This window comes from Scylla paramamosain, chromosome 8, assembly GCF_035594125.1.
Source record: "Scylla paramamosain isolate STU-SP2022 chromosome 8, ASM3559412v1, whole genome shotgun sequence".
NCBI classification, from domain to species: Eukaryota; Metazoa; Arthropoda; class Malacostraca; order Decapoda; family Portunidae; genus Scylla; species Scylla paramamosain.
In genome coordinates this window covers 9,222,524-9,248,393 of record NC_087158.1, presented here as the reverse complement: position 1 = coordinate 9,248,393, position 25,870 = coordinate 9,222,524, and the positions used below count along the sequence as shown (strand labels likewise).

Genomic DNA, 25,870 nt, shown 5'->3' with positions numbered 1-25,870 from the left:
AGGGCTATTCCAGAAGGGTTTTTTTGAATGATTGATTAATTGTTTATTGCCCAGAACAGCATTTTCTTTTTTACAGTGAAGTAGCATTACTTATTAGCCCGCTGAGCCGAGGCTCCCTAGCAGACAGAGGAATGATATACATATAAATTTGACTTATATAGAGGGCAGGGCAACAATGTAAATCATATAGAACAGTAGAAAATAAATAATATTATTACACCATTTTTTAGGGAATAATATCTTTACAATAAGTTACTTTTGTAATAAGCTACATAATTCAAATATACAAAAAAAAATACTAAAATTTTATTACAGATCTCAGTTTTGACTTAGACTATTAAATAGGAACTTTTTCATTTTACTTTTGAAAATATTGAAATTACAACAGTTTTTTTATATCATCAGGCAATACATTCCATACTTTAGGACCAACACAATGTATAGAAAATTTATACAGACTAGTTCTTGCTTGTGGGCAAATGAAATTAAGATGATTTCCTCAGGTACCTTGGCTATGGTGGAATACATTAAATATTATGTTATTAGGATCATTACCATTAACATTTTTATATATGGTCAGCGCTATGAAATATTTCTTTAAGAGGTTGAAAGTTAGTATATTTAAGTCCTTAAACAGTAAGTCGGTGGAATCATATTTACCTTTGAAGGCAATGGTTCTTACTATTTTCTTTTGTGCTACATAGACATCATTCACAACTGTAGGCCAAGTACAGCCCCAGATCGATAAACAGTAAATAAGGTACGGATAACATGATAAATAATATAAGCTGCGTAAGGCTTCAGTTGTGAGATTGTACCTAATTCTGAATAAAATTCCATAAGTTTTTGATAAGTTTGAACACACCAACTGTATATGCTTTTTGCAATTTAAATTTTCATCAATAATAACTCCTAAGAATTTTGTAGAAGAAACACGATTTAGCTCACAACCTCCATTAGAAACTGTTCCAAAATTACTTACAACAGAGCGGCTTTGAAACAATATGAAGTTAGTTTTATTAATGTTTACTGTTAATTTATTTGCAGTTACCCATTTGAATATGTTATGCAATTCTTGATTTAACTTCACATTTAAGTTACACAAATCATTATCTGCTACAAGAAGACTTGTATCATCGGCAAATAGAACGTAACTAAGCATATCACTAGCATTACATATATCATTGATGTATATCAGAAATAATATGGGACGTAATATAGAACCTTGTGGCACACCTTTAATAATAGTTTTTTTTTTTTATTTGACATGTAATTGTTACAAAATACAGACTGTTTCCTACCTGACATGTAACTAGCAAGCAATTTTAGTGGTAACCCTCTAACTCCAATGTTTTCTAGCTTACTTAATAATATGTTATGATCAACAGAGTCAAATGCTTTACTCAAATCAAGAAAAAACCCTACCACATGGTTCTTTCTCTCCATATTCTTGTATATTTCGCTTGTAAACTTTAGCATTGCTGTTTCTGTGGATTTATTTTTGCAGAATCCAAATTGATTGTTTGATAGCAGGTTGAAAGATTCTAGAAATACTGTCAGTCTCTTTGCTAGTGCTTTTTCAAATATTTTGCTAAGTGAGGGTAAAACAGAAATTGGTCTATTGTTATTTACATCTCCCTTATCACCAGATTTGAAGACTGGTATTATTTTAGCAATTTCAAGTTTATCAGGAAAATAGCATTGTCTAAAACATAGATTGATTATGTGAGTAAGTGGGGTTACTGATATACTCTGCTGTAAGTTTCAGCATTTCAGGTGAAACTTCATCATATCCTGCCACTGAGTTTTTCAAAGATTAAGTAATATTGTATTTCATCTATGGTAACTGGATAAAAGTAAACAGAACAGGCTGAAGCCTGATTCATGTAGTCCTTGTGAGAAACGTGTTGTATGTTTCCACGTGGATGTATCTTCACTGCCATGCTTAGAAAATTATCATTAAAGATAGTTGCTGCAGGAGCAGATTGATTCTTTAATTTGATTTCATTTGTATTTTTATTATTAATAGTTCTACCCAGTAGTTGGTTGATAATTTTCCAAGTGGCTTTAGCATCACCTTGGCTGGATTTCAATTCATCTTCATGCTATTTATTTTTACCAGTACATAAGATTGATACTAATTTATTTCTGTAGGCCTTATATCTTGATTTATAAGTTAAAGGCCATTTTACAGCCAGTTTTTCCAATCTGTGTTTTTCTTTAATACTGGTATTTAACCTGGAGGTTATACATGGACTTCTGTTGTACTTGTTATCTTTTACCTTTTTTACTGAAAAACATTGTTGAAAGTTATCAAGAAAAAATTCTAAAAACATCTCAAAAGCCTTGTGTGGATCGTAAGTATTTAGATTTTGTTCCCAGTTAGTAAGTCCTACTTTGTTTATGAAATTATTAATATTCACTAGGGTAAAACATCTTTTATATACATATGTATGTTTCTGGTTATTAGAGTTCATAAGGAACTGGGAGTAAACTGGAAAGTGGTCAGTTATATCAGTGTATATAATACAATTCATAATATTGTTTCCAGGTTGAGTTGTCCAAATATGATCAATAAGCATGGCGCCAGTATCAGTAACTCAAGTAGGCTTAGTAGTTAGTGGAAAAAATCTATGAGAATACATAAGATTCATAAAGTCTATTACGCTTGTATCGTTAGCTTTAAGCGAGTCTAAATTCCAGTCCCTGAAGAAATAATAGTTAGAGTACTTTTTCCCTTCAATAAAGTTCAGTAATTGATGTAAAGCATTAAGAAAGTCAAATAAATTACCTTTAGGTGGCCTATATACAGAAGCTAGAAAGTTAGATTCTCTATCAGTACAGAGTTCCACACAAACACATTCAAAATAAGATTCCAAAATACTACCTGAATACCTGAATTATAAATGTTTGAGACATACATACATACACCTCCACCATTCCTATCCATATTAGTAGTGTATAAATTATAACTTTGTATGTTAAACAATGGCACAATGTTATCTAATCTAGTTTCTGAGAAGCCCATGACATCAAATTTTATATAATTACAATTCAGACATTGATCAGTAAATGACTGACAATTGCTTGCAAGGCTTCTTATATTCATACTTAATAATGTTAATACATTATTAGTCCAAGGTTGTTTGTCGTGATCTGTTAGATATATATATATATATATATATATATATATATATATATATATATATATATATATATATATATATATATATATATATATATATATATATATATATATTGTGAAGATTTATGTGTACTATTAGCTGGATTGTAAAATAACGCATCAGCATTATTATTCAAGTCTTCATCCTGCTGGAAGTGAAGTGGATTGAATACCATGGTATCAAGTACTGCCAATGAAAGATAGTTAATATTAACTAAATCACTGTAAATGAGACAGCATAGCACATCATCACCGACTGAATGATAGGGAAGGTGGTCAGAGACAGACATAGCTAAAGAAAATAGGGATTTGTGTAGTTCATCACAGATTGTATTATTTCATACCTACTTCTTGTTGTTATTTCTTCTCAAGCTCTTTCTTGTGCTGGTGTCCTGGGCCTGGGATAAAGATGGGGCGGGAGCTCCCTGAGGTATTCCCGCCACGGGTGGTGGGAGGGAAGGATAGGCAGCATCCTGGCTCTTATCAATTCCCACAGTGTCCATCTGGCTGTCATCGCTCGCTGTAGCAGCATCAATAAGAGTAGTCACCTGGGCAACACCACCATCAGCAGCAATGTCTCTTGAATGTCCTTGGGTAGTCATCTTTCCAAGTCCGGTAATCAGTGACTCGTCATTCCTGGGCTGGTCAGAGCTTCGAACTGGTTGATCCTTAACAATGAGCTTAGTATGTCTGAAATAGGCTATTTTCCCCTGAGCTCTTGCTTGCTTCAACTGGGGGATCTGGGCGTTTTTGATGGCTTGGGAGGCAGCACACAAGTTATCGCTGAGGTAGGTATTTGTTCCTCTCAGCTTCCTTGCGTTCCTCATCACGAAGACAGTGGTGGCAAAGACAGTGGCGAAATCTAGACGAAATTCCACTATTGTGAACTATCAACATAAATGGAACAAATTCAGGCAATGGTGTTGCAATACAGGCCACTTGGTCTCACATCCTTCCAGCCAGAAGTTGGCAGAATTCCTCCTTTACTTACACGAGTCTTGCCACTTGTCTGTCTCAGCCATTAAGGGCTATAAGGCCATGCTCAGTAGTGTTTTCTCTTTGAAAGGCTTAAACCTGTCAGATGACCCAGCTCTGAAGAATCTTATAAGGTCATTCGAGATCCAGGCCCCCAAAAGGATCGTCAGTCCACCATCTTGGAATCTGGATGTGGTTCTGAAGGCTCTTTTGTTGGCACCTTTCGAACCCCTGAGGACCACATCATTTAGGAACCTCATCAAGAAGGCTCTTTTCCTTGTTTCATTAGCGACCGCTAAGAGAGTTGGCAAATTTCAGGTCTTGTCCCACAGGATAATTCGGCTGGGTGATGACCTGCTACTCTCTTACTTGCCAGAATTCATAGCAAAGACGGAAATGATCTCAAACCCCCTCCCTAGAGAGTTCCGGATTAAGAGCCTGGCAGTCGCTATGGGATGGGATGATGAAGAGTGAGTGTTATGCCCAGTCAGAGCTTTATGCATGTTATCGGAGAGAATGAAGGAGGTAACACCCAGACCTAGGAACCTCTTTGTCTCCCCCTCGGACAGATCCAGGCCACTTTCAAGGAATGCCTTATCTTACCTCCTGAGGGAAACTATTCTAGAAGCTCATCACTCCTTGCATGAGGACTTTCTGATGCCCTTGAGAGTGAGGACACATGACATTCAAGTTGTCACCACTTCTCTCAACCTGTGGCGTAACAAATCCGTGATGGCGATACTGAATGCAGTCTCATGGAAAACCCCTTCTGTGTTCGCCAAACATACCTTCGGGATGTTGAGCGAACAGACAACGACACATTTTCTCTTGGCCCAATAGTTGCAACGGGCAACATTGTCAACTAAGGAGCAACTGAAGGGAACACGTACGCCATCTGCACTTAACCATACTTAACCGGAGTTATGAGGTGATGAGAGTATGCTTACGTACATAGCCTTGCCATGCACCTCCTATTTCCAGGTACTCCAAGACACGCTGTAAGTATTGGGGGGCTCATCTAGTCTCTACTAGAACACATCCAGGTTCTTTAACTCTGGTTAGGTTTCTATGTTTAGTTGTTTCTTTTAGAACATGCACCCTCCACCAGTAAATGTTGGAATCTTTCTAAGTCATATGAAACAGGTTGTACAACAAATTATTTTTCAAGTATAAAAAATATTTTCACATACTTACCTGTATCATATGACTCAAACCCACCCTCCTCCCCTCTGCATGTTTTTCCTGAGCAGAAAAGGAATGGAGCAGCCCCGGCACGCGGTGGGTGGATGGAGGGAGGGGGGGGTACGCAACCCGTTTTCTTCATACCCCCTCCCTCCATATGCACTATGGAGGGTTTTTAAGGGGGTATTTAATTTCTGCGATCAGGGACAAGTCCCAGGACTCTATTCTTGAGTCATATGAAACAGGTAAGTAAGCAAAAATATTTTTCATACTTGAAAAATAATATTTCCCACATAACTATGATGTTGCGGTATCAGGATGTGTAGATTGTGAGTGACAGTGAGTGTACCACCTCACTATTTCTTTTGGCCTGGGGGAGGGGAATCAGTCCAAAATTCTGGGTTTTAGCAGGCAGGTGAAAGTATGCTTTAGGATTAGTGTTAAGTATTTCCCCACCCCCTCTGTACATTTTCAGTTTGTAAACTGCCTTAATAATAAACCATTTATTATCATTATTTTTATTATCATCATCATTATTATTATTATTATTATTATTATTATTATTATTATTATTATTATTATTATTATTATTATTATGTGGAGAAATTTTGGATATTAAGTTTTCTCTGTTCTTGTTCACTAAAGTTCATGTAAATTAAATTGTGAATGAATTATGGTGAAATAGTAACTGAATAAATTTTGTTTGTTTTGTGAGAAGGTGAGCTGTCATTTTTCCTCCCAGTTGCAGTCACCCCTTTTGTAAAAAAAAGAACTATATAAATTCACTACTCCAAAGAGATATCAGTCCATGTAAACAAAATAAGGGTAACGCTACCAAATAATTATTTTTAATGCTCGGACATGCTACCAAGTAACCAAAGGTATAGAAAAATTTAAAGCAAAAGTTAATGAAAAGTAAAAATTAAACTAAACAAACTAAGCTGCTACAGACCATGGCATCACAACACATTCAGCACAAAACATCTGACACTAAATTGATAGCACACGACTCTTGCTGGTATCTCTGCGTGTTTGATACAGCTGCACCTGCATGCATTAGGTGAGTGGCATTCATAAATGAACCAATAGGATTTGAGCTGCCACAGTAACACTTCATGAACCACCAGTGAAGCCTTAGTCAAACACACTTACTGACCCTGACGAGACTACTGGATTGTTCAGTGTGAAACTTATCATACCCCACTGTAATTATACTGTTTTTAATTTGTATACATACAAACACCACTTAACTTATGAACGAGTTATTTTCCAGATGGCTGTTCATATTGTGAAATGTTCATATGATCGATGCAATGGTTCCATGGAAGAAAAGTGCAACCTAATAATGCACAAAATTGTACCAAAATAAACAACAATGTACTAAGTAATTTTCTTACCTGATACAGTAGTATAATAGGCTTAATAGACAAGGTGATGGGGTAATTACTGCTGGTCACCATTGGAAAAATAAGAGGCAGAGGCAGGGGAAGGAGACAACTTTGATGAGACTGATGAAGTTACAGGAACACTTGCAGGGAAATTGGGATCAGAGGGGATCAGAGGCAGGTGAAGATGAAACTGGTGAAGTTACTGAAACACCTGAAGTTGAGGGCACTTGCTTCTCAGTTTTTGTGGTTGGCCCTTGTTTCTTAAGGAACTAAAGAAGCGATGTGTACATTGTCTTGCGTTTATTTTTTCTTCATAGATACGAGGATAACACTGGATGGCATCTTGCATTGCCCAAGCTACCTCATTAAACCACTCTTCACTAGGGTCCTATTGTTCAAAAAGTGAGGAATATATCGAGGTAACTGAAACTTTCAGCCATCACCACCGTGTCTAACTTCTTCATAGGGGCAGGGTTTTCATCAGACTCCTGTTCTTCTTGTTCTTTTCATTGCATCATCTCCAGTTACATAAGTTCTTCACTGGTGAGTTCTTCCCCATGTGACTCAAGTATCTCATCATGGTCCAGGGTGAGATCTTTACTAATCTCCACAAGATTTTCCATGATTTTCTTACTTTCTTCACAAAATCCTTTGAATTTGGAGACCATGTGGGGACAAGTTTTTTCACACACCAGAGAGGTTAGTTTGCTTAACCTCTTGCCACCAATTACGGATATTCTTGATACACTTGTAGATATTGTAACTCTTCCAAAAAGTCATCTCAGTGTTTTCATCAACTATCTTGAGTGCTTGGCTGTAGGTGTGTTGGGTGTAACATTTCTTGAAGGTAGCTATCACACCTTTGCTCAAGAATGAGCAAAATCTTAAAAGGTAGCCTCTCCTTGCAATACAGCCTCACTTGTGGTATGAAATGATTAAGGAACCAATCCTCAAAGATTTCTTGGATCACCCAGGCTTTCTTGTTCTGCTTCCAAATAATGGGCAAAGAGCTCTTTGAAATTTTACAGCAGCCATGGTGTCTCTGCCCAGTAAACAAACACCAGTTTCAGCATGGTAGGTTTCTGCTTAGCATCAAGGTAAGCCTGTCCTTAGCTGCCTTAAATCATGGCATTGTTTTCTCTTCGTGGCTGATGTAGGTCTTTCCTGGCATTTTCTTCCAAAACAGCCCAGTCTCATCAGTGATGATTTGTTTTGGCATGTAACCCTCAAATTGGATGATTTGCCTCAGCAGCTTTCTTGCCAGCACTTGTTGCTTTTCCAGTAACTGACATGTGATGTAGGTTTGCCCATTTCTTAAATCTGTTGAACCAGCTGTAGCTTGCAATGAACATCTCTTCCACACTTTCCCCTGCCTTTGCCTACAGATTGTTGAATAGGGATTTAGCCTTTTCATGAATAAGCTGCAGGCTTAGTAGCACTCACCTCAGCTGTTGATGTTTAAGCCATAGCACAAGAAGTTGTATCACTTTGTATCACTCTTGTATCACTTTGGTCTAGTTCTTGCTCATAACCGTAGATTTCATTGGTATGGCCCCCTTGACGTGTTTCATTATCCTTTCTTTCATCTTCTAGATTGTGCCTATGGTGAAGTGATTCATTCCATAGGGATGTGCAACATTCATCATCTTCTCACCATTGTCAAGTTTCTTGATTACCACCACCTTCATTTCTAATGAGATAGCTTAGCATTTCCTTGGGGCACCAGCATCCTCAATTGATGATCATTTATATCCAAGCATGGTGAGCAATGAATGGACCAAAAATATGTAGATAAAGTTGGATGAAGTGCAAGAGTAGGTCTGGATGTCTAAACAGTACAGTGACTGTGGTGAAATAGACCAGCAACATGGCGGATGCTACGGTGTTGCTGCTGTTGTTGGTAATGGCGAACAGCAAAAAGTGGCAGATGGTGCTCAATACAAATCTCATGTTGCATTTGGTGTACAACAAAGATGTTTTTAGCTAACGGTCCTTTACGTTCACAAACCCAGATGTTCGTAAAGTTGATGTCCGTATGGCGGGTGGTGCATGTATATGATAACCTAAGGAAGTGCAAAACAGTACAATATAATTAGAATGCTTAGACCAAAAAGTATACTTACATTTATATTCACCTATCTGGTTGCCCACTCCAGAGTAACACACCTGTTTGCCCTCACACCTTAGATTACCTAGATGCTGCTTCTAAAAGTACAGTGGTGCCAAAATAAAAATTACCTGTCAGTAATCATCTAGTTATCTCTTTATCATCACAGTATATTATCAAAAAAAAGATAATAAAATAAATGATGTTCTCTTTTCAGTTTGGACCAATGTTCTTAGAGGTGGCAGATTATTTGATTGGATCGCCTACAGCACTTGCTTCCCAAGAAGTTGAAACCTCTTTGCGGGATGCTGCTGCAATGCAAGGCCTCTACATACCAGCAGGAGCTTTTTGGGGGACTGAAGATATAATGAAGATGGCTGATGAAGGAACATTAAAGGTCAGATCATCAAATTTTTGTTCAAATAAACATAAATAGTTGTTTTCATTATTTTGTGCATATACTTTGTATAGTACCAAGGTATCCTTAGGGATATAAAGCTCCTACATCAGGTAATGTAGATATGATGGAAAAGTTTTGGAAGAGTTTATAAGGAAAAAATTGCCTATGTACTCATATATTAGTAAATACATGTTATTTTTTTTGACTGTATACATCTCATTCCTGTTCTAAAAAACTCCCACAAGGGGATGACCACAAGTGTAGAATCTTAGTTCTTGCATACTCTCTCATATTTTTCTCTGTCTTCACATGTACTACTTGAACATTGGATCTCATCATTTCATTTGGGTTTTCTTCTTACACTAAGTTCATGTGTCATAATCATATTCACATCAAGAATCACACAAATGGACATGGTATAGGTGGAATAGCAAGGTGCATAGATATACAGAAAGTTATGTGATTGACTTTTTTGTTACTAACAGCAAATTACTATTTTGTGATGTTAGAAGTGTTCCATCATTACCTGCAGATGCAAACCTCAAATTGGTCTATGTGAAAGTGAAAGGAAGAGAGCAAATTGTGGTTGGTGAAGATTAAGAACTTAAAGACTGGAAGACCTGGGCTATTACAAAGGAATTTCTGAGAAAATAGCAGAAACTCAGAGAGTGTTGGCTAATAACATAAAGAATAAATGGAAAGGGTTCAGAAACAAGTGAGCAATATTAGTTGTAAAACTCTTGGTATAAAGAAAATGAAAACTAAAAAAAGAAAATCAACCTCTGGTGGTGTTGAGAGGTGAGAACAGCAATAAAGGAGAAAAATTGTTTCAGAAGATGAGAATGAAAACAAAAAATCTTTTCCATCCAGAAAACTACACAAATGCAAGAAAGCAAACTAAAAACTTCAAAGGAAGTGTAATATTGAATCATGGATGAAGATCAATAGGAGTTTTTTTCTTTTTTTTTTTATTTAAGGGAATCACTGGCCAAGGACAACAAAAAAAAAAATAAAAAGGCCCACTTGGAAGCTAGTTCCCAAAGCAATGCCAAATAGAAAAATCAAGTAGCAGAGGACAAGTGTTTTGAAACTTCCCTTTTCAAACAGTTCAAGTCATAGGAAGGAGGAAATACAGAAGCAGGCATGGAGTTTTAGAGTTTACCAGAGAAAGAGATGAATGACTGAGAATGCTGGTTAACTCTTGCATTAGGGAAGTGGACAGAATAAGGGTAAGAGAAATTAGAAAGTCTTGTGCAGCATAATCAGAAAAGCAGTTAGAGTGAAAATGGTGGTAGAAGATGGCAAGAAATGCAGCACTGTGGCAATGAGAGAGAGACTGAAGACACTTAGTTAGAGGAATTGATAAGGGGAAATGTTTGTGGTTTTGCCCTGTTTATAAGAGTGGTATGAATGGAACCTGTCTCCATACATGTGAAGCATATTCCATGCATGGACAGATAAGGCCCCTGTACAGAGTTAGCAGATGGGGGTGTGAGAAAACTTGGCAGAGGCGATTCAGAATACCTAACAACAAAGAAGCTGTTTTAGCTAGAGATAAGATGTGAAGTTTAGATTATAAGTAAAGGATAGACTGAGGTTGTTCAGTGTAGAACAAGGGGACAGCTGAGTGTCATTATAGAAGATGGGATAGTTATCTGGAAGGTTGTCTTGAGTTGATAGATGGAAGAATTAAGTTTTTTGAGGCACTGAACAGAATTAAGTTTGCTCTTCCCCAATAAAAAAAAATTTAGAGAGATCAGAAGTCAAGTGTTCTGTGGCTTCCCTGTGTGAGCTGTTTAATTCCTGAAGAGACATCTAGGAAATGACATGGAAAAGTTCAGGATGGTATCATTGCTATAGGAGTAGATAGCACAAGAAGTTTAGTTTAGAAGATCATTGATGAATGATAGGAAGAGAGTGAGTGACAAGGCAGAACCTTGAGGAACAACAGTTATTAGACTTTGAAGAACAGTGACCATCTACCACAGCAGCAATAGAACAATCAGAAAGAAAAGATATAGCTGATGGTGAATATTGAAGTCTCCAAGAATGGAGGTTTTTGCAAAAGGGAAGAAGGTCAGGATGTGCTTCACTTTGGAAGCTAGATAGCCAAAGATTTTTTTATAGTCGGAGGAGTTAGGTGAGAGGTATACAGCATGGATAAATTTAATTTGAGAGTGACTGTAGTCATAGCCAGATGGTAGAAAATTTGAAAGATTCAAGACCATGAGCATGAGAGCAAGTTAGGTCATTGCAAACATAGATGCAACATCCAGTTTTGAATCGAAAATAAGGATAGAGAAACTAGGGGGAATAGAGAAGGGCCACTCTCAGTAACCTGAGACACCTGTTTTTTAGTGAGGAAAAGATTTTTTTTTTTCATAAGAGGGTCACTGGCCAAGGGAAACAAAACTGGAGGAAAAAAAATCCCACCAGTCCTAAAAGAGACGTCAAGAAAATAAAAAAAACTGAAGGATAAGTGTCTTGAAACCTCCCTCTTGAAAGAGTTCATGTCATAGGAAGGAAGAAATACAGAAGCAGGCAAGGAATCCCACAGTTTACCAGAGAAAGGGATGAATGACTGAGAATACTGGTTAACTTTTGCATTAGAGAGATGAGAGCAAGAAGAAAGTCCGAGGCCATGGGAGGAGGGGAGGCATGCAGTTAGCAAGATCAGAAGAGCAGTTAGTATGAAAATAGCAGTAAAAGATAGCAAGACAGACAACACTGTGGCATTGAAAAAGAGGGTCAAGAGAGTCAGTTAGAGAGAGTTAGGAGAGGAACTAATAAGATGAACAGCTTTTTGATTCCACCTTGCCTAAAATAGCAGTATGAGTGGAATCCCCCAATACATGTGAAGTATACTCCATAAATGGGTGGATAAAGCCCCTATACAGAGTTAGCAGCTGAGAGAATGAGAAATATTGGTGCAAACCACTTAGAATGCTTAACTTCATGAAAGCTTTTTAAGCTGGAGATGAGATGTGAAGTTTCCAGTTTAGATTATAAGTAGAGGATGGACTGAGAATGTTCAGTGTAGAAGAGGGGAACAGTTGAGTGTCATTGAAGAAGAAGGGATAACTGTCTGGGTTACTGTAGATTAAAAACTTTAGATAGGCAGGAAATTAAAGCAATAGGAAGGTAGTTTGAGAGATTAGAAGTCACCCTTTTTAGGAACAGGCTGAATGTAGGCAAACTTCCAGCAAGAAGAAAAGGTAGATGTTGAGAGACAGAGTTGAAAGAGTTTGACTAGGCAAGGTGCAAGCACAGAGGCACAGTTTTGTAGAACAATAGGAGGGACCCCATCAGGTCCATAAGCCTTTCAAGGCTTTAGGCCAGCGAGGGCATGGAAAACATCACTGCAAAAAATTCTAATGGGTACCATGAAGTAGTCAGAGGGTGGAGGAGAGGTAGGAATAAGCTCTGAATCATCCAAGGTAGAGTTTTTAGCAAAGGTTTGACCAAAGTTTAGCTTTAGAAACAGACGAGATGGCAGTGGTGCCATCAGGTTGAAGTAAAGGAGGGAAAGATGAAGAAGCAAAGTTATTGGAGATGTTTTTTGGCTAGGTGCCAGAAGTCACGAGGGGAGTTAGATCTTGTAAGATTTTGAAACTTTCTATTAATGAAGGAGTTTTTGGCTAGTTGGAGAACAGACTTAGCATGATTCCGGGTAGAAAGATGAAGTGCATGAGATTCAGGTGGTGATAGAAGGCTAAAGTACCCTTTCTATAATGTATAGGACAAGAACAGGCTGTGTTAAACCAAGGTTAGAAGATTTAGGTTGAGAAGAAGAGTGAGGAATGTACATCTCCAGACACTATCAACTGTTATGTGCTCAGTACACAGAGACAGGTCTCTGACACAGAAGCAGTAGTCATTCTAAGGAAAATCAGCATAATGCCTCCTCAGCTCCCTCCAATTAACAGAGGCAAAATGCTAGAGGCTTCTTTGCTTTAGGGGATCTTGAGGAACCATCTTCGTTGCCATCCTTTGTATCCTTTCTATTTTCTTTACATGTTTCTTGTGGAAAGCACACTGATTCAGCATATTCCAACTTTGCACTAATCAAAGTGGTAATGATCTTTCTCATCATATCTTTATCCATATTGTGGAATGCTGTTCCAACATTTCTCACCTTTCTATATGTATCTCTAAATATCTTTTCTTCATGCTTCTTTGACTGCTGACTATCCTGTATTATGACTCCCAGATCATCCTCTTCTTGTATGTTATTATTTCTTCATTTTCCATTTTATATGTCCATTTTGGACTCTTAACTTTTTCCCATTTCCATTACATGACATTTTTTTTCACATTAAATTCCATCTCCCATTTCTTACTCTAGTCCCAGATTTTATTAAAGTCCTCTCTTAGAATTTCATAATCTTTGTTGTTTCTTATATATCTTTGTAATTTCACATCATCTGCAAACAAACTTATGTAACTCTTCACTCCTTCAGGCATATCATTTGTTTAGATCAGGAAGAGTATTGGTGCCAGCACTGATCCTTGTGGTACTTCACTATCTACTTTTCTCCATTTCAGTTTTACATCTTTTACTATCGTTCTCATTTCTCTTCCCTTTAAGTAACTTTCCATCCATTTTTTTTCTTTTTCCATTTAAACCTATTTTCTAGCCTCCATAATAACCTGTTGTGGGGAACTTTGTCAAAAGCTTTTTTAGATCTAAATACACACAGTCTACCCATCCATCCCTCTCTTGTGTTATATCTGTCACTCTTGAATAAAAGCTCATTAAATTGGTTACACATGATTACTTTTGTCTAAAGCCACTTTGTTCTTCTGTTACTATATCATGTTTTTCTAGAAATCCTGTCCACTGGTTCTTTGTCACTTTTTCACAGATCAGATCTTACAACTATGCTGATCATTGATACTGGTCTGTAGTTTAGTAGTTCTTCCATTTTTACAAATTGGCACTATATATGCTCTCTTTCATTCCTTAGGCATTATTCCAGTTGATACTGAGCACTTTATTATATCATATTCAGTTTCAATTAATTGTTTCCCGCACTCTTAAAATGAAATCTGGTCCTGTTGCTTTTCTTTCTTCCAGTTCTTCCATTATTTTATAAATTTCTTTAATTACTATAATTTCCCACATTTGCTTTTTTTGTCTTCTTGTCTCATGGTTCTTTAAATTCTGATTCTTCTGTGAAAACTTGTTTAAATTTTTTGTTTAGCAATTTGTTCATATCTTTTGGGTCTTCATATATTTCACTTCCATCCTTCAATCTTTTTAGTTTTTCTTTCAGTTTAATTTTTCTATTTATGAATCTGCAGAACAGTTTTGTTTCCTCCATGCATTTTCCAACTATATCCTTTTTATATCTTTTCTCTTCCTCTCCTTATTTTCACATATTCATTTCTTGTTATCTTAAAGTCTTCTTTATTTATTTGGTTTCAATTCCTTTTTATTCTTATCCATGTTTCATCTTTTTTTTTTTGCACTTGTACATCTTGCAATAAACCACACCTGTTTTCCTTTTTCTTTAGGTTTGTATCCAGTTCCATATATTTCTATAAAAAATGTCATACTTATCTTGCACAACATTCAATCTTTTCAGTCTATTTCTTCATAAAATTTCTTGAGATCATCTCTATTTGCTTTTCCATAGTTTCTCCTATTTTCTTTGTATGATTCATCCTCTTCACTGATATAATTATCGGTCTCTGTTTCTATCATTACATGGTCACTTTTTCCCATGGGGCACATGTATCTTAATTTTTATTTAGGTCCTCACCCTTTGTTAGTATTAGGTCTAGTCTTGCTGGTTTGTCATCTCCCCTATATCTTGTATTTTCAGTCACTCATTGTGTTTCTCATTGTCAGCTTCAGAAATCTTTCTCCCCATGCAGTCTCATCTCATCCTGCTTCAAACGTTTCCCAATTTACTTCTTTGCAATCAAAGTTATCAACCAATAATACTCTTTTATTACTTTTGATTAATTTACTCAAACAGTGAATGGTGTCTTCTATTATTTTCTCATATAAGAACATAAGAACATAAGAAATAAGGGAAGTTGCAAGAAGCAACCAGGCTTACATGTAGCAGTCCCTGTATGAAATATACCTCTGTTATTCTTCCTTGCTCCAAGAATTTGTTATTACTGTCAGGATTTCTCCGTCATTATCCTTTAAGTTAACATTCACTATTTCTGCTTTTTCCTTCTCCTTATTTCACTGTTTTTGTCATTTCCCCTTTTCTTGTTATTAGCATTATACCTCCCCCTCTTTTACCAATCCTGTCTTTCCTCCATATATTGTAGTTATTGTTAATTGACTATCTGGTTTTCTACTTTTAGCTTTGTTTCCATTAAACACACCATCTTCTGATTTTTTCCTTTTAAACAGTCTTGTTGTTTCAGTTTTGTGTATCAATGCACCTATGTTGGTATACATTACAATTTGACCTTCATTTTTACTATTTTTATCTTTTATTTCAATTTATTTCTCTATCTTTATATACCATTTCTTCACTTTGTCTCCCAAAACTTCACCCAAAAAAATTGAGTTATTTCCTCTTCTGTTCTTGGTTAATTGTTCTCTTTGGTCTCTTCATACATTTCTTTCAATTTTTCTCTGTTCTTCTTATTTCATATATCCTTGCAATCTTCTATTTCTCTTAGTTTGGATGTTCTTTCTAATATCTCTTCTGCTACTTGTGATTTTAGTCTTATTTTCATAGGTCTTGTTTTGCCTTCCAGATAAGATTCCCGTCAAACAACTTCTTCCACTCTTTACTCGAATTTAGTGTCATCTTTGTCGCTTAATTTCTTCAACAAATCTTTCACTGTTTTTGTTTCTTCTTTATCCCTTTTCCATTTATATGTTATATTTTTCTCCTTTATTACATGAACTTTCCTTCTTATCTGCTGCATCTCTCTTCATCATTTTTCAGTGTCTTTACCACTTCATTTTCTACATTTTTCTTTTTCTTTTTTTTTATCAGTTGCTTTTCAATCATTTCCTTAAAGTCTACTTTTTTTTTTTTCATTTTTTATTTTCCAGCCTTTCACTTCATTCATGATCCCCTCTCTCACCCTCTTCTCACCTTTCACTAGCTCTGCTTTCAAATCTTTGTTTTCTTTCATTATTTTTTCCATGTTTTGTAATTCCTCATTTTTCTCAATATTTTGTTGTTCTCTCACTCATCTCCTCCAGTTCAGTTTTCAGCTTGAAAATTTCACCATCTTTTCCTAGATTCTACTCCAGCTTATCTTAAAGGGATTTTACCATTTCCAACACTACTTTCATCTCTTTCTGCTGTTCTGCATCACTTTCCACTTTTCTTAATCTCATTTTCAAAAACCCTGTCTCACTTTCATTTTGGTTTTGTCACTAAATCTATCAAAGTTCATTTCATCCCTTGGTGAAAATGAGTCTGGAATTGAATAGGACATCTTTGTTTAGAAATTAATCAGGTCATCTGGAGCCATGAATCCACAACACTCACTGTTTCCTCGCCTACACACTCAGTCATGCACCCTACAAACCACATCTCTAGGCCTTCCTGGTGATGCTGTCCTCTTCCAGGTCCATTTAATGGTGTAAATTCCCCATAAAATCTACTTTTTTACTGGGAGTAAAGTGTCTGTTGTTGTTGTTGCTGACTTGATCTTGATATTGTGTGTGTGTGTGTGTGTGTGTGTGTTGGATAAACTACTGTTGTGGCAACCACCTTCAGGCAGGCACTTCTGACACCAAAAGGAATCCCACTTTTTGATGCTAGTTGTTATGATGGCATCCTTCAGCCCTTCACTTACATCACAGCAGCTACCAAGGGGCAGTTACTCACACACAACAGCAACAGGGCTCCACTGCCCTCAGGGCCATTGGCTAGTTGTTGTTGCTGACTTGATCTTGATATTGTGTGTGTGTGTGTGTGTGTGTGTGTTGGATAAACTACTGTTGTGGCAACCACCTTCAGGCAGGCACTTCTGACACCAAAAGGAATCCCACTTTTTGATGCTAGTTGTTATGATGGCATCCTTCAGCCCTTCACTTACATCACAGCAGCTACCAAGGGGCAGTTACTCACACACAACAGCAACAGGGCTCCACTGCCCTCAGGGCCATTGGCTAGTGAAGCGATGAGGCAGCACACAGACTCAGGCTGACTCGACTATGCTACTGAGAGGGGCAGGGTAATGAGACACTTAAGCACACACAACACGTCACTTTATTTACAGGAATAGGGCACACAACAATACAAGGCACACATAACAACAGTACAAATCACATGCAATATTAGTCCAGGGTGCACAGTACACTTGTCACTTGAGTCAGGGCAAGGCACACGACCGCCTCACTACCCACAGCATCTAGTATTGCACACAACCACAGTCCACCAGTGGGAGCACATTCACGACACATGTCTCAATCACTACTATCCAGTACCCACTGTCTGCACAGTCCAAGGTGCAAGTAGCCACCACGTCTCCATCATTCACTATCCAAGCTCCAGGCATAGTCCAAGGTGAGAGCACATTACACACACATCTCCATCATCCACTATCCAAGCTCCAGGCACAGCCCAGGGTGAGAGCACATAACCAGGGCTGAGTCTCAAGGGAGCACAAAGCAACATAGGCTTGCTGTCTTGCAATCTTAAGCTCCACTCTCCTCTCAGTCCAAGAGCGGCTTGTCTCTAGTTGGCTTGCATTCCAGCCAACAAGCACCCATTCATCCACCTGGGCTTTGTAGCTTTTGCGAGTACATGGCCTGTAACTTCTACAGCGTTGTAACGCGTTTTTACTACTGCCAGCATTGCCTATGACACACACCAGTGCCACAACACTACCATCAATTTATTTATTTTTTTCCAATTCAGATGTAAAATTTACATTAAATTACTTTTTTTATTTATAGATGTTCATTTCTTTGCATTACAGTAAAAAGTTAATAACATAATACCTGTTCATCCTCTCTACATCCTCTCTCTCTTGATCTCACCTAGTGATGTCTCTGACAGGAACAATTTTTGTATCTAATGTGTATGTTGGATTGGTGGGTGGTGAATCTGAACCTTCCATGCAAAAAAAGGGCAGCCAGCCAGTCAGTCAATCAGTGATTATGTGTAATTAATACTTTTCCATTTTCCCATTGCCTTAGTTAAGATAAAAATGGGTAACACACTAATTGAGACATTCATAATGGGCTGAGATGCCAGTGATCGCTGTTTTTTAATTCAGGATTCAGTATACACTCCCACAATTCTCTGGAGAAGCACATTCTAAAATCACTTCTCATGATGCTACAAAACATTAATGTTAACTGTTTATGCTAACAGTATCCACATGGTCTAGTGATACACATGTTATATAACAGTTATTATAAGTTAAATACACCGGGTATTCGATATATGAGAGTTGCGGCAGTGGTACGACTGGTTGGTGAGGTAGGATTGCCAATGTTTTCCCGCACTTTCTTCACACCACACACACCCCACAATTTATATTTTTTTGTTAGTTTACAATGTCTTTTCATATTATATTTTATAATTTATCTTTGCAAATGTGTTTTGCTGCTACTATAGTGCTTTTTTTTTTGTGAAATGGTGCCAGAATGAATATTTAGAGGGTTCAAAAACGGATCATGGAATATAACTTCCTATAATTAGTGGGATGATAGGTTTGATATATGTGAATTCTCATTATGTGAGCTTTTCGTAGATCATAACCCTCGCATATAAGGAATACCTGGTGTACTCAAAACTAGGCTCTCAGTGTTTAAATATTTACTTCTAGTCTTCTGTTACATAATTTAGTTTGAAACATTTCTTCACTGGTTCGTACAGATACACCGACTTCCAAAAAAAAAAAAAAAAAAAAAAAACGAGGTGGAAGATATGAGTTTGCAATGCTGTTGTAAAACCTCAGTCTATACATGTGCTGTGGTTGATTGCAAGAAAATAGCAAGAAAATATCATGAACCACCAAGGTGTGAAAGGACAGGTTAAATTTTGTATTTCTAAAGAAGAAAGCAGCAATTTGGAGATGTTGGGAGACATGATATAAACAGACAAGATGCAACTCAGGAAAGATTTTGGGAGACATGGTGTCAACAGACAATCTTCACCAGTGTCCTGCTAAGATTTTGCATCAAAACATGATTGTTTCTTTCATATGTACTAGGATTTATAAAATTGTATGTTGTTTAACTTAAATGGATAAAATAAACTTATATGAAGAGGAACAAATAGCATGCAACGCAAGGTAATGATGCGTCCAAGGCCTAAGATAATGTGCACACTCCATATCTATCATTTATCCAACCTAGTCTTTAATTTGTATATTGTATTTGCATCAGTGACTTCTCTGTCCAAATCATTCCAGACCTCCACATTTCTATGTGGGAAGCTATATCTTGTCACCAAGTCCTCTCTATCCAACTTTTCTATTCCAGTCATCACTCTGTACAATGTTATTAAATCATCTCTCTTCTCTGCTCTAATGTTATGAGACTCAATTTTGCCAATCTTTCTTTGTACAGTAGTTCTCTCAAATTTAGGGGTAACTTTGTTGCTGCTCTTTGTATCTTCAAATTTTCTTACAGATTTCTTGGTACTAGGTGACCATACCACAGCTGCATGTTCCAATCTTGGAAGCATCATGGTCACAGTCAATTTTTTTTATAATTTCTTCATCCAGATATGTAAATGCTGTCCTTATGTTTCTCAGTGAGTGATATGTTTCGCCTGTAATCTTGTTTGTGTGTTTCTCTGGCGACACCTTATCAGTAATTACTACTACAAGGTCTTTTTTCTTTTCTGTTCTTTTGTTGATTCTCACATTCCCCAATGAATAATTTTTGTCTCTCTTGCCAGTCTTGCCAAATTCTATCTCACTGCATTTCTTTGCATTGAATTTGATCTGCCACTTTTGGCTCCACTCCCAGATATTGTTCAGGTCCTGCTGGAGTTCTATGCAATCTTCCTCTTTTTCTATTTTTCTCAATAACTTGCTATCATCTGCAAATAAGCTTATGTAACTGGATATTTCTTCTGGCATATCATTAGTGTACACAACAACATTACCAATGCCAACACAGTTCATTGTAGAACTCCACTTAAAACTTCCTTCCAGTCTGACCTTTAATCCTTGATTACATTTGTCATCTCTCTACCTTCCAAGAAGTTCTCCATCCACTTTAGCAACCCTTCTCACAATCCTCCAAAAATCTTGAGTTTCCATAGCAGCCTTCTATGCAGTACTTTGTCAAATGCTTTTTTGAAGTCCAAATAGATGCAGTCTGTACAACATTCTCTCTCTCCTGCACAATGTTTATAACTTGCCAGTAGAAGTTCAATAGATTAGTAGTACATGATCTTCCTCCTGGAAAACTAAATTATCAGTATGTTGTTTTCTTCAAAATACTTTATTCATTTGTCTTATAAGTCTTTCACATATATTTACCACTGTTAATGACACTGGTCTGTACTTCGAAGAGTCTTTCTTATTTCCTCCCTTGAAAATCTGCACTTCTGCTCTTCCATTTCATTGGGACCCTTCCATCTTTTAATCTATGTATTATGACTCAGTGAACCTTTTCAGCCAACTGTTGACTACACTCCTTTAGAATCCAATTTTATACTCTATCTGCCTATTGCCTATTGCCTTCCTTATATCTTGGTCCTCCATTAACTTCCTCACCTCCTGCACCATAACATTTATTTCACTTAATCCTGTGCTAACCATCTCCACATCATTGTGCTCCTGAAAACCACTCTCTCTTGTAAAAACCTTCTGGAAACAGTTATTCATTACTTCAACCATCCTTTCTGCCTCTTCATATACCACTCCATTAACTTATAGTTTGTTTATTCCAACTTTATTCTTTAATTTTCCATTGACATGTCAGTAAAGTAGTTTGGTTGGTCTTTACATTTGTCTATGATGATCTTTTTATAATTTCTTTTCTCTTCCCTGCATATTAGTACATATTTATCCCTCTTTTTCACATATTTCTTCCACTTTTGTTTCCCCTACATCTATTCCAAGTCCTTTTGCAGATGCCTTTGGCATGTACCTCTCAATTCCTTCATTATATATCTCAAGCAAACTATTCCATTTTTCTTCCACTTCCTTTGCTTCATCAAATTTACTCCAGTCAATCTCCTCAAAGTATTTCCTTAATTCAATGAAATTTGTATAATTCCACCTGACTTTTCTAGTTTCTCTCTCTCTCTCTCTCTCTCTCTCTCTCTCTCTCTCTCTCTCTCTCTCTCTCTCTCTCTCTCTCTCTCTCTCTCTCTCTCTCTCTCTCTCTCTCTCTCTCTCTCTCTCTATGTGTGTGTGTAGGAAGGATACCAGCCAAGGGCAACAAAAACTGCAACAAAAAAAAAAAGGCCAATTGAGGTGCTGGTCCTTGAACAGAGTCTAAAGTGTTAGTAAAAAATACAGGATAAGTGTCTTGAAACCTCCCTTTTGAAAAAAATTCAAGTAATAGAAAGGTGGAAATACAGACGCAGGCAGGGAGTTCCAGAATTTACCAGAGAAAGGGATGAATGATTGAGAATACTGGTTAACTTTTGTGTTAGAGAGGACAGAATAGGGGTCAGACAAAGGAGAAAGTCTTGTGCAGTGAGGCCATAGGAGGAAGGGAGGCATGCAGTTAGCAAGATCAGAAGAGCAGTTGGCATGAAAATAGCAGTAGAAGATAGCAGAAGATGCAAAATTGTGGTGATAAGAAAGAGGCTGAAGACAGTCTGTTAGAGGAGATGAGCTGATAAGATGAAAAGCTTTTGATTCCTCCCTGTCTAAAAGAGTGGAAAGCCCCCCCATGAATGTGAGGCATACTCCATGCATAAACAAATAAGACCCCTGTACAGATTTACCTGCTAGGGGGTGTGAGGAAATTTGGCAGAGATGACTCAATGTTCAACAACATAAAAGCTGTTGTTTAGCTAGAGATGAGATGTGAAGTTTAGATTATAAGTAAAGGACAGACTGAGGTTGTTCAGTGTAGAAGAGGGATGACAGTCAAGTATCATTCTAGAAGATGGGATAATCATCTAGAAGGTTGTGTTGAGTTGATAGATGGAAGAATTAAGTTTTTTGAGGAACTGAGTAATATTAAATTTGCTCTTCCCTGATCAAAAATTTTTGAAAGATCAGAAGTCAAGTGTTCTTTGGCTTCCCTGTGTGAGCTGTTTAATTCCTGAAGAGACGTCTAGGAAATGACATGGAAAAGTGCAGGGTGGTATCATTGCCATAAGGAGGAGGCAATAGACACCTGCCAAAATGATAATTACTCCCAGTGAGGTCTAAAGCACTGTTCAGGAAGTGCTGTGAAGTTATCATTAAACACAGCTGTGACCTCACTGAACATTTCCCTTTGTGTCTCATAACACAAGGGGGCAGTCACAGCCTGCCCTCTAAAGACAACTCTCATCCTCCACATGAAACTACAAGCACCTAATAACACACACACCCTTCACTCAAAAATTTTAAAATCACCATGGTGACTCCTACACCAGCCTCAGAGTCCCCATCTGGGGAGGGAACCATAAATGTCCCCAGGTCGGACTGCCTTTCTGTCGACGACCCTAAGTGTCTTGACACTCCCCCCTCAACTTTTTCTTCATTAACTTCTGCAACATTCACGGTCTAAGATCTAATTTTCAATCTGTAGAACACCACCTCTCTCCTCTTCTAAACCTCATCTTCTTTTCCTCACTGAAACTCAGGTGTCTGAGGCAAATGACAGTAGCCCCTTTTCTGTTCCCTCCTACTTTCTCTATCCTCATTTTTTATCCAAAGCTGGATGCTGCATTTATGTGCACAATGACTTAACCTGCTTTCGTGCCCACGCTTTTGAATCTTCCGAGTTTTCCACCATCTGGGTACAACTACAGAGTCACTCTCAAACTAAATTTATCTGTGCTGTATACCTCTCACCTAACTCCTCTGACTATAAGAAATTCTTTGACTACTTAACTTCCAAAGTAGAGCACATTCTGACCCTCTTCCCTTTTGCAGAGATCTCCATTCTTGGAGATTTCAATGTTCACCACCAGCTTTGGCTTTCCTCTCCCTTCACTGACCATCCTGGTGAACTAGCCTTCAACTTTGCTATCCTTCACGAGCTAGAGCAATTGGTGCAACACCCTAATCTTATTCCTGACTGTTTTGGAGATACGCCCAACATTCTTGACCTTTTCCTGACCTCTAATCCTTCTGCTTATGCTGTCACCCTTTCTTCTCCATTGGGCTCCTCTGATCACAATCTCATATCTGTATCTTCTCCTATCGCTCCAATCCCTCCTCAGGATCCCCCTAAGTGAAGGTGCCTCTGGTGTTTTGCCTCTGCTAGTTGGGGGACCTGAGGAGGTATTTTGCTGATTTTCCTTGGAATGATTACTGCTTCTGTGTCAGAGACCCATCTTTGTGTGCTGAGCGCATAACAGAGGTGATAGTGTCTGGCATGGAGGCGTACATTCCTCACTCTTTTTCTCATCCTAAAGCTTCTAAGCCTTGGTCTAACAGCTTGTTCTCGTGCTATACATGATAGAGAGGTGGTCCACAAAAGGTACTTAAGCCTTCCATCACCAGAATCTCGTGCACTTTATATTTCTGTTGTCCAACTAGCCAAAAACTCCTCATTAACAGAAATTGTCAAAACCTTTCAAGATCTAACTCCCCTCGTGACTTCTGGCATCTAGCCAAAAATATCTCCAATAACTTTCCTTCTTCTTCTTCTTTCCCTCCTTTATTTCAACCAGATGGCACCTCTGCTATCACATCTATTTCTAAAGCTGAACTCTTTGCTCAAACCTTTGCTAAAAACTCTACCTTGGACGATTCTGGGCTTGTTCCTCCCTCTCCTCCACCCTCTGACTACTTCATGCCACGTATTAAAATTCTTCGCAATGATGTTTTCCATGCCCTTGCTGGCCTAAACCCTCGGAAGGCTTATGGACCTAATGGGGTCCCTCCTATTGTTCTCCAAAACTGTGCCTCCGTGCTTGCACCTTGCCTAGTCAAACTCTTTCAGCTCTGTCTGTCAACATCTACCTTTCCTTCTTGCTGGAAGTTTGCCTACATTGAACCTGTTCCTAAAAAGGGTGACCATTCTAATCCCTCAAACTACCGTCCTATTACTCTAATTTCCTGCCTATCTAAAGTTTTTGAATCTATCCTCAACAGGAAGATTCTTAAACATTTATCACTTCACAACCTTCTATCTGATCGCCAGTACGGGTTCCATCAAGGCTGCTTTACTGGTGATCTTCTGGCTTTCCTTACTGAGTCTTGGTCATCCTCTTTTAGAGATTTTGGTGAAACTTTTGCTGTTGCCTTGGACATATCAAAAGCTTTTGATAGAGTCTGGCACAAAGCTTTGATTTCCAAACTACCCTCCTACGGCTTCTATCCTTCTCTCTGTAACTTCATCTCAGGTTTCCTTTCTGACTGGTCTATTGCTACTGTGGTAGATGGTCACTGCTCCTAAATCTATTAACAGTGGTGTTCCTCAGGGTTCTGTCCTGTCACCCATTCTCTTCTTATTATTCATTAATGATCTTCTAAACCAAACTTCTTGTCCTATCCACTCCTACACTGATGATACCACCCTGCACTTTTCCACGTCTTTTCATAGACGTCCAACCCTTCAGGAGGTAAACATTTCATGCAGGGAAGCCACAGAACGCTTGACTTCTGATCTTTCTAAAATTTCTGATTGGGCAGAGCAAACTTGGTATTGTTCAATGCTTCAAAAACTCAATTCTTCCATCTATCATCTCGATACAACCTTCCAGACAACTATCCCCTCTTCTTCAATGACACTCAACTGTCCCCCTCTTCTATACTGAACATCCTTGGTCTGTCCTTTACCTATAATCTGAACTGGAAACTTCACATCTCATCTCTAGCTAAAACAGCTTCTATGAAGTTAGGCATTCTGAGACATCTCCACCAGATTTTCTCACCCCCCCCAGCTGCTAACTCTGTACAAGGGCTTTATCCGTCCATGTATGGAGTATGCTTCACATGTCTGGGGGGTTCCACTCATACTGCTCTTCTAGACAGGGTGGAATCAAAAGCTTTTCGTCTCATCAACTCCTCTCCCCTAACTGACTGTCTTCAGCCTCTCTCTCACTGCTGCAATGTTGCATCTCTAGCTGTCTTCTACCGCTATTTTCATGCTAACTGCTCTTCTGATCTTGCTAATTGTATGCCTCCCCTCCTCCTGCGGCCTCTCTGCACAATACTTTCTTCTTTCTCTCACCCCTATCCTCTCTACCTCTCTAATGCAAGAGTTAACCAGTATTCTCAATCATTCATCCCTTTCTCTGGTAAACTCTGGAACTCCTTGCCTGCTTCTGTATTTCCACCTTCCTATGACTTGAATTCCTTCAAGAGGGAGGTTTCAAGACACTTATTCATCAATTTTTGACTACTGATTTGAACCTTTTATGGGACTGGCATTTCAGTGGGCATTTTTTTTTATTGGATTTTTGTTGCCCTTGACTAGTGTCCTTCCTACATAAAAAAAAAAAAAAAGATAGGATAAGAAGTTTGGTTTTAGAAGATATTGATGAATAATGGGAAGAGAGTGGGTGACAGGACAGAACCCTGAGGAACATCACTGTTATTTGATTTTGGAGTAG

At 37.9% G+C, this 25,870-nt stretch overlaps 1 protein-coding gene across 1 annotated transcript in view; it reads left to right on the top strand.

The window, feature by feature from the left end:
* Window positions 1–25,870, top strand: part of LOC135102759 (aspartate dehydrogenase domain-containing protein-like) — a 167,482-nt gene that overhangs the window by 107,550 nt on the left and 34,062 nt on the right. Inside the window, exon 5 of the mRNA XM_064008276.1 lies at window positions 9,054–9,233. Coding sequence (XP_063864346.1) covers window positions 9,054–9,233 — 180 coding nt within the window. The remainder of the gene's footprint in view (window positions 1–9,053; window positions 9,234–25,870) is intronic.